This window comes from Bombus vancouverensis, chromosome 10 (genome assembly GCF_051014615.1).
Source record: "Bombus vancouverensis nearcticus chromosome 10, iyBomVanc1_principal, whole genome shotgun sequence".
Classification (NCBI taxonomy): domain Eukaryota; kingdom Metazoa; phylum Arthropoda; class Insecta; order Hymenoptera; family Apidae; genus Bombus; species Bombus vancouverensis.
In genome coordinates, this window is record NC_134920.1 from 10,529,271 (window position 1) to 10,539,020 (window position 9,750).

At 27.4% G+C, this 9,750-nt stretch overlaps 4 protein-coding genes across 6 annotated transcripts; 3 read left to right on the forward strand and 1 right to left on the reverse strand.

Moving 5' to 3' along the window:
• Positions 1–490: 490 nt before the first annotated feature.
• LOC117158321 (stress-associated endoplasmic reticulum protein 2) lies at positions 491–2,136 on the forward strand. The gene is made up of 3 exons (XM_033337099.2): positions 491–778; positions 1,295–1,367; positions 1,469–2,136. Exons 1-3 carry the CDS (start codon positions 695–697, stop codon positions 1,504–1,506), a joined length of 195 nt encoding a protein of 64 aa, XP_033192990.1. The 5' UTR covers positions 491–694; the 3' UTR covers positions 1,507–2,136.
• Positions 2,137–2,367: 231 nt separating this feature from the next.
• Positions 2,368–3,812, forward strand: LOC117158329 (uncharacterized). 3 transcript variants are annotated; one of them, XM_076622405.1, is made up of 5 exons: positions 2,368–2,585; positions 2,691–2,899; positions 2,993–3,185; positions 3,276–3,374; positions 3,443–3,812. In XM_076622405.1, exons 1-5 carry the CDS (start codon positions 2,516–2,518, stop codon positions 3,565–3,567), a joined length of 696 nt encoding a protein of 231 aa, XP_076478520.1. In that variant the 5' UTR covers positions 2,368–2,515; the 3' UTR covers positions 3,568–3,812. The 3 variants fall into 3 exon arrangements, with proteins under 3 accessions (XP_076478520.1, XP_076478519.1, XP_033193009.1); XM_076622404.1 differs by having other exon boundaries at positions 2,371–2,585; positions 2,691–2,932; XM_033337118.2 differs by having other exon boundaries at positions 2,372–2,564; positions 2,691–2,932.
• LOC117158256 (putative malate dehydrogenase 1B) lies at positions 3,812–6,036 on the forward strand. Its single transcript, XM_033336956.2, has 7 exons — positions 3,812–4,042; positions 4,099–4,302; positions 4,382–4,695; positions 4,765–5,054; positions 5,141–5,325; positions 5,381–5,516; positions 5,585–6,036. The coding sequence occupies exons 1-7, from the start codon at positions 3,896–3,898 to the stop codon at positions 5,788–5,790; spliced, it is 1,482 nt and encodes a 493-aa protein (XP_033192847.1). The 5' UTR covers positions 3,812–3,895; the 3' UTR covers positions 5,791–6,036.
• Positions 6,037–6,316: 280 nt separating this feature from the next.
• On the reverse strand, positions 6,317–9,745 carry eIF2beta (eukaryotic translation initiation factor 2 subunit beta). Its single transcript, XM_033336955.2, has 6 exons — positions 9,524–9,745; positions 8,683–8,943; positions 8,436–8,592; positions 7,474–7,658; positions 7,102–7,386; positions 6,317–7,015 (listed from the first exon to the last, which is right to left on the reverse strand). Exons 1-6 carry the CDS (start codon positions 9,539–9,541, stop codon positions 6,971–6,973), a joined length of 951 nt encoding a protein of 316 aa, XP_033192846.1. The 5' UTR covers positions 9,542–9,745; the 3' UTR covers positions 6,317–6,970.
• Between the last annotated feature and the right edge of the window lie 5 nt (positions 9,746–9,750).

A 9,750-nucleotide genomic window follows, 5' to 3' on the forward strand; every position in this document is an offset into this window, starting at 1 on the left:
CAGGACAAAACCTTTTCTTATCCACCATCTTGATTTTTGTCGACTCAATAAAATAAACAGTTTTGTCAATGCTTTCGGTATAGGAGTGTCCAGACCTGCTTATATGACCATAACCAGACGTGTGTATAAAGCCCAATGCAAACGGGCGACCTTTTTCCACGTGATATAGCTCGGATCATATGTCTTTATTGGTCTTAACTGGGAACTCAAAGAATGACATATGATTACAATCATATCGCACGGAAAAAGTCGCTTATTTGCATTTAGGATAAGACCGTGATATTCGTATTTGAAAAAATACTACGTTGCTCAAAAGTATTTCATGTAAAAAATTATATCACGATGAATATGTTATTTGTAATCACTGATTAAATAAGTAATGATATAATATAGCAATCTGTATGTATAATTAAAGGATTCAGAAAAGATCAGGATTACAAAAAGTATAATTGTTGAATTGATTCTGATGGTGCCAGTGTGGCACTAAGAGCTCTGTCGTACATTCAGAAGTATTCACGTGTCAAAGCGTACTCGTCGACGCAGCAGGTCGGAGTGTAGTATACACAACTATTTATTACTACAAGAACATTACATATTGTTGTAGGTGTACAGTGACTGAAATACTATTTAAATTGTTTTCTATTTTATTTCAAGTTATAAACTTAACCCTTCCGATAAATAAAAAGCAGCAAAAATGGCACCAAAACAAAGAATGCGTATCGCAAACGAAAGAGCTACAAAAAACATCACACTTCGTGGAAATGTTCCAAAGTCATCGGTATGCTGTGTTCTATTGTTTGATAAAATCTATTTTAACAGTTATGTGTAAAGTAAGATAATTAAAATATGTTAATTGTGTAAAAATAAACAATTATTTTCGTTTCCAATTTTGAGGTTATAAACTATAATAAGGTTGCCAAATTGATTGCATGTGCAATGACATTTATAATAATATTATTGTTTCATATTTTTTATTTTATGTTATACATATTTCGGCTAGCATAGTTAGATCTTTGAAAAATGTTTTTGATTAAAAATTTGTTGACTAGTAAAAAGTAACAAATTAATAGATTGATAATTGTACCATATGTGACATGAATCTATGCTACAAATTTGAAATCAATTATTTAACTAATTTATACATCTTTTATGAAGTAAATATGAACTGTAAAACACTATATAAATTTCATTTTATTATAAATCTATTTATTTCACTGATTATATCAAATTACAAGCTTTATCTGGTAATAATAACTGAAGTTACAATGATATGTAATAATTATTGTATTTGTAGAAACCACAAGATCAAGGATCTCCAGTTGGACCTTGTCTATTAGCACTCTTCATCTTTGTTGTATGTGGTTCTGGTAAGTTTAATATAATTTAAATATAAATAAATTCAGTAAACATAAAATACATAGAAAAGAATGTTCACATCTATATACAAGTTAAATTTTCTAATTTTCAGCTGTATTCCAAATAATTCAGAGTATTAGAATGGCTTAAGAAAACCAAAAGCATGTGAAGTTAAAACGATGTTGCTGTTACTGTTAATATGAAAAGAAGCTGTCTACATCTTACTGGTATATAAACGAGATCAACAGACTGTTCTATTGTAAAAACATAATGATATTGACATAAAACTAAACTCAAATTTCCACTAAATAATATCCTTCTTTTTGCTACAACTCAAAGGAATGAATAGCATTTATAAACATTTTACTTAATTGTATATGTATCAATGAAAGAATATTGCATTTAATGTATTTTTGTTTTGTAGATATCAAACAAAATGTTACATCTTGAGTATGACTTCAATCTGTTCTATAGCTTTGCATAGCATTTTTCATTTTGAGTCTTATGAAAAGCTTCAATTCTTTCATTGATACCTATATATAGTAAATAATTGTACATACATGTGATCAATTTATTGTATCAATTCATTAATCAAAGCATTCCACTGTAAACAGTTGGTAGCTTTTGGTTGTCTATATATTTTAGAGGCCTTAAGACATGATAAGTCATTATACATGTAAAAATATATATTATATATATTATCAATGTAATTTATCCTAATGAAATATTTGCTACAGACAATTCTTTGTCTCTTTTAATAAATTACATTATGGATAAATACGTTCTTGTGTAAACTTTATTGATCCTTATAGGCTAAAGACAATAGAAACGTTCTAATTTTACTTTATCATAAATAATTATAATGGATGAATACAATATAGATATATTCTGGTAGTAATAAAACAGTATTTTCGTATTTTTTTTTATTCTACCAATTTTGTTTTATACCTAAAAAAACTTTTAGTAATTTAAGAATTCAGTGTGACCAATTTTCCCTAGTTTCGCTTAGAGACTGTTATTTAAATTAAACGGAAAGCTTATGAAAAAGAAGTGAAAACAGATTTTTCAAAAGCAGAGTTAGAAACATTAAATTATTTTCTTTAGATTCAGAATATCTTTCTAATCATTTTGGGTTTATTTTTCATATAAATTTTTATAAATGGCAAACATATTTAATTTGTTCGGTGAAGTATCGGAACTTCACAAAGGTAAAAACAAAAATACGTGGGGTTAATATTTACATTTTCTTTGTTTTATATAAATATTATTTTAAACTAATGGTTTATGCTAACTGCTTTAATTCTTTAAAAGTATTAATAATATAACTATTATAGATCCAGCTATGAAGCCTTTGGCAAGATCCAAAAGTTCTCTTGGTACAAATGATACTCCTCTGAAAAATGTTAGCCGATCAAAACCAAAAGGATTGTCAATTAGATCTAAGTCTGACTTAAATGTTTCTACTACTGTACAAAGTAGTACTCCCAGTAAACAACAAGAATTATTAAAGCCTAAACTAACACAGTTAGACGACAGCTGCCAAGTAATATCACTCAAGAAAAATATTTTATTAAAGGTACAACTCATTGCAAATTTGTGTAAATAGGATATATAATATTTTTTTAATTTTTTATAGAAATCAACTATATCTTACAACAGAATGAAGGATGTATCTCCAAAAAAAGTATCTAATACAAAAAATATAAAATTACCAGAATCGTATGGTGAAAGTATTTTTAAGAAACCATTACCAGTAAAAAGTAACATTCACAAATCATACCCAGAGCCAGAAAGTCTAGCACCATATTATGATATGCAACTTGAATTTGGTATTATATTTAGTTACTTGATTAAATTATAATTCATGAAAAGTAATTAACTTGAAAGAATAATTAAATTATAGAAATATATTTTTACAGATGACATTTATACTAAAACTATAGAAAATGAATTTAAAGAACTTTGTGTAAAGAAGGAACGTGAGACAGTACCTTATGAAGATGAAGGATTTGAGTCAGGTATTAAACATTAACTATATATCTTTCATATATTATATATATATATGTTTTCCAAATTTTTTATATAGATCTGGAACAAATTGAGATTGAAATGCCAGAATTATGTAAATCACCTGAAATATTTGATGAAGAATGGATACAATTTAAAAATCCTGATTTACCAGAAATATCAGATGATGATGACAAAATTTAAATATACAAATGGAATAGTTATCTAACTTAACAGTGGCTTTAAGTTTCTTATTATGGAATTTTTGAATAAAATAATCTAAGAATATTATATTATGTTAAACTATATAAGTACATTATGAAATTGATTTTAAATAGGTGATTAAATATATAAGTTAAAAAGAAGATTAAGAATAAGTAATATAATAAAATGTACCTTTGATACATGATACTTTTTTGCATAAATAAATTATTTTGTTGTAAGAATAACACACTATTATTTTATTGATGGATTTTTATAAAAATTTTCACAAAAATAGCAATTAAACGTTTTTCAATTGTTGTTGTACAAAATGACAACAGATAGAAGTTTGACTGTAATAGCTGGTATTTTAGGAGATTGTACTTTCAATTATATATGTTTCGTCGCTGAAAGTTTGTCTACGATATTACCGAATTTTCATTACAGAAGTATTAGTAAAAGTTCTGCAAGATGGGATGTAAGTTAATATTATTTTATTCATAAATATACTTCTTTATGAAACTTATTTTCTAGTGTTGGTTGAAAGAAACTTGTGATCTTCATGGATGGACTCACACTAAATCTCCTCTAATATGGAGAGAAATTGGACTTAGTCGGTCTCATGTAACTTATATTGGAGGTAGTTCCCAATTTTGGGAATTATTGCATAATTATTATGACATCAGTTTATATTTAAGCAAAGAAGAACTTGATGCATTACAAACAGACTTATTATTTGTATGAAAACGTTTTATAGCAAAAATTTCTATATTATATTTAAGAGTTCATTTTTCTAAGTTAAGTTCGTTTAATAAAGGCTTGTAATATAAAGAAACGAAGAAGCAAACCATTACAAGTACAAAAAAAATACCGTCAAATAATGATAATAGGAGCAGGAAGATCAATGTGCCCCGATCTTGTTCCTCAGTTACTAATGACAAAAGAGCTCTGGATGACTCATGGAATTGTTATTAACTTGTATGATGAACCAGGATGTTTCTTTAAACTTAGGAAAATTTTTAGAGATGCAGGAACAATAGGTGCTGGCATAAATACAGTACATATTGTGGAAAATATCCCTGATGGATTAAAAGACTGTGATATATTAATTTACCTTGACAGTTTAACACGGTAAATCTATTAATATTGTTTTTATTCATTGCTATTATGTCTACTAGTATTTACATACGCATTTTTCAGAGAAGAATATGAAGGTACAGATAATTGGCTGCAACGTAATTATAAAATTATAGCAAATTTATGTACACATATAAATGAACATGCGCCTTCACATATGAAGGTAATTTTCTGCTCAATGAATCTTCCATGTTTTTACGCCAATATCATGATGGAACTTGTTACAAAATTATCAAGCACAAACATTGTAGTTGCTAGTGCTCATTATGGTTTAGAACTTATATACACATTTGTAAATTCACTTGGTCTTAATCTGCAAAACTTTGGTTGTCCACCTGTTTGGGGCTTCTTGGGTTGGTTTATATATTAAAGCAGAATACCATGATATTTTCGCTTCTATCTTTTTGCATATATATTAAAAAATTACATTTAATTATAGGAATCAATCACTTTGTAGATGTTCACCATATGATTCAAAAATATGATGTTTATTATCCAAATAAAAGAGCTCTAAATTCGAATGAGAATATGATACTACCACTTGGAACTCAACATTCCGAACTGAGGTGGTTTTTTTACAAGACACATGATAAAAATCCTTATAAAAACTATTTGAAACGCAAGGTACATAACTTGTTGCACTTTTTTAAATAATATGAAACAGCAGAAATTTTTTTAGGCCCTTCTTCGATATCAAATGGGCACATCAGAAGATTTTCCAAAATGTAGAGCAATTTGTGATCTTTTAAAGTTATGGTATAGTAATAAAAAAAGCATCAGGGATGAAATTATATCATTAGGAATTGAATCTGATGGTAATATAAAAATAGTAAGAATTGCAAAAAATGAAATAGGGAAATTAGAAATAATTTACGTCTTTTAGGTTCATTTGGTATTCCAAAGGGATTAGTATTTTCACAACCAGTTTATTTAAAAGAATATGAAGATGGTTCACGAGTATGGATCCCTTTCAGAGATTTCCCAATGCCGAACATGCCAATTTCTATATTCCAAAGCCTTATAGACACTGGTATTTATGTTAAGAAAAAAATAATTGAATTAAAAAACAGTTCTGATGCAACAAAATAATACATTTCTAATCATTTACATGAATACGATTTTAGTGCTTTACATCCACTAAACTCTATGTTTATTTTTAATCACAAAATCATAATTTTTATTGTATTATTTAATATATATAAATAGCACAAAATTATTCAAATTTAATATATATATTCAAGTTAATCGTTATAATATACATTTGTAATCATTAAAATTGCACATCGTTTTATAACCAATGCTTCCAATAAACAAGTTTTACATCAGATTAATTCTAATAAAAAATATTTGTGACTTGCACATAAATGACTTCTAACAAACCATAAGTCATGATAATACACTAGAATTAAACTTAATAAATACAAATATCTTTACAGTGTTATTAATGAAATATAAGAGAAGTAATGAAGTTTCTTAAGATAGATTTATTACCTAGTAAATACAATTGAATAAATTAGCTAAGAAAGATAGCCATTGATCGCTTTAAAAAAATCACTGCATTTTATTGCAACACTTCTCATGAAAAGATATCAGGAATAATACTTTTGGCCATGCGTAATAATGTACTTGAATTTAATGTTACAATTTTCTTGTATACAGAAAATGATATAACAAATTGTTACCAGCTTAAATCTATCGTTAACAACTGGTAATCTATACCATTTTATACCTAATCGTTCTTTATACAGGATGTTGATGTCACAATGGTAGACAAATGGATAATGCATTACGTATTATCGTGTGACTGTTTTATCCATGCTATTTAAATAGTGTGTTTAATTCAATTATATGCCTTTTCGAAAGTGTTTAATACGCATCGGTCATTACGAAAGGAATGAAATGCGTAAAAAAAAATAAAATTCTATCAAATTATATGATTTTATATATGCATTCCAGGAGGAAACAATATATTAAAGATTTTAAAATCAAAAGTAAGATAAAAATATTAAAAATAGTTGGGGGACTTGAAAAAATTTGTTCAGAAACAGTACTTTGTATAATTTCTTTTTGTCTGTTGCGAATTGATAAAAAGTGTTGTGCTGTAAATTTTACAATTATTCTTTTTTATCCTGACAATCCTCAGTTTTCATAAGTAAAAAATGAGTGTTCAGATAATAGATATAGTAAAAACTGCGTTCTGACACAAGAAATCTCTGATAATTTCAAAATTATGCTACAAAATTGATAAACATGACATATGACAAATTTTTTAGGCAGTTTTTGCTCGAATAGCAGCACGCTTTCCTGTGACGGCCTAAAATAAATAATTGGTTGTTAAGATAGTTATTAAAGAGTTAATATCAAGAAAATTATACTAATATTGAGAATAAAAATAATTACTTGGAAACCAGATTTTATGCTAGCTACTGAACATCTTGAGCCACAAGTTTCACACTGTAAGAAAAATAGTCGAGTATCTTTTTGAAGAATGGTATCTGGAGAACGACAGGTGTGACAGGTAACATATTCTTTAATATATCTCCTGAGAACATTTTCTATTTGTTTCTGTTGGAAACGGCCCTTAATGATAAGTTGACTGTTTCCATCAACAGAACCACTAGTTCCTAATTCAGCAAGTAAAAAGTCCAGTAAGTGTTTTGGTTGCCTATGAAGTGTTTTACATATCTAGAATTAAAAAGTCATAAGATAAGTAATAATGAAAGGATTTACAGTTTGATAAATAAAATAAACAAGTATTATAATGCAACTGACCTCTGTAAAATTAGCAAAAGATGTCTTTTTGGTGCCTATACGTACTACTTGAGGAGGACGCATGACAAACTTCTGCTTTTTACCAGCAACCATATCAGGGTTCTTTTCTCTCATAATATTAAATACTCTTACCAGCAGTTCATCATATGTATAATCTCTATCTGAACCAACCCAACTGGTCTCTTCTATTGGTAAATATAGTACACATTTAATATTTGATTGAAAATTGATGAAGACAATAAAAAATTTAATAAATAAATCTATGTCTAATTTTATTAATTGTACTATTCTTTTTTTCTGCCTTTGATTTCTAAATGAAATTTATTTACATTTATATATATGTATATGTTTGCTTATTTGATCTAGTATTAACAAAATTAGACATGCGCATGTAAAAAATACGAACTACTGATCAATTATACAGCAGCAGATACATTCAGCTTTTAAAGGAAGAGAAAACATTATTTTAATAAATATAATTGACTCTCTATCATACTATAATTTACAGAAATAATGTTATCATAACTGAATAAAACTACCAAAATATTAGTTTAAGAGAAAACAAGTTGAAGGCATGATTCCTTGGGCACTTTGTTTCCTGTTATTTGCAATGTATATCGAAATATTCTTATTCAATATTTAATATACATTAAATTTCTTATTATCAATATTCAATACAATTTTTTTTCAAATTGATTATTAATCAACTTTTATAAAATATAAAAGAAATCATTTTTTATGTTTTGCATTAAAATGAGATTTATGGAAGTGTAGATGATATATGTACTTGTGACTATTATATGTGATATATATATATATATATATATATAGAAAACAGCAAACATATCCCTTACCATACTCTGCACTTCGCTCAGATTCAGTGCAGCATGTTAACAAATAATGAGTAACATAAACAACTAGTTACCCCAAACTATAATACTCTTGCAATATGTAATATTTACCATTTTCTTTATCTTCAATGTCCTTACGTTCTTCCTCAGCTACTAACTCATCAAGATCTTTTTTTTTCTTTTTCTTCTTTTTAGTTTTTGAGAAGTCCATATCTAAGTCAAAGGTATCATCCACAACAACTTCCTCTGTTTGTTGCTCAACAACATCCTTTTAAAAGTAAGTAAATATATAAACATATGAATAAGTAAATATAATATACTGTTAATGCATATAATAATTATATACAAAGTTATCCACCTCTTTCTTTGTATCAGGCAGAGCCGCATCAAGTTCATCTAAATTAAATGCTTTTTTCTTCTTCTTTTTTTTTCTTCCAAAATTTTCTAAATCCAATGCTTCATCATCCTCAGCTGGCGTAGGAGGTTCAGGCTCCTGATTTTCTTTATCACCGGTAGCTTCCATTGCATCGCCAGTATTACCACCTTCATTAAATGCAGCATCAAGATCAAAAGTAGTTTTCTTCTTCTTCTTCTTCTTTTTCAAAGTAGGATCGAATACCTAAGAATTTTTTTAATTCTTCAATAAATCTTTAAATATTATGTGGAATTCTATTTATATACCATATTTATAGAACACTGTAGTTTTATTAACACAATAAAATGATTATTATTTCAAACAAAAATATATTTTCATATAAAAATTTGATAAAGTTGTTTAAATATATCGCATTAACCGTGCTCCGAAATATTTTATAGATTAAATATTATATTACAATAATTTAGAAGTATTAATGATCATAAAATATTACAGTATATTGCATTATAAACATCGAATATGTTATAGCAACCAGGCTAATGGAATATGTGTCAAGAGATATTACACTAATGATAGATGTACATTCTTTCGAATACTATCCACATGGTTTTGAGGTTGGAATCTATAAAGTAGCATTATCTTTATTTTATACAAGTTTCGTTACAAAATGTTCATATATATGGGAACAAATTTCAGTTTTTTATTCATAGGTTTTAGCATATTTTCAAAAAATCAGAAAGTATGTCAAGATGATCATGCTCCCATGCTTTTCCAATACGATACAAACTCATCCTAAAGATATTTCTTTTATATGATTACATACCGAGTCTTCTTCAGTCATTTTGAAAGTTGCTTTAAACACTTTGGCGTCCTCGATGAAACTTATTAATTTCCTTGGCCTTTAAATACAGATCGGCACCTTCATCACGCGGGTCTCAATCCTCTGGTACTACTTATACAGTGCATTCACGTCTTATTAACGAATATTGCATCAGAAATCCGACTTTTAAGAGCAAAGTATGATTCACACTTCTAAATGCTTGCTGAACT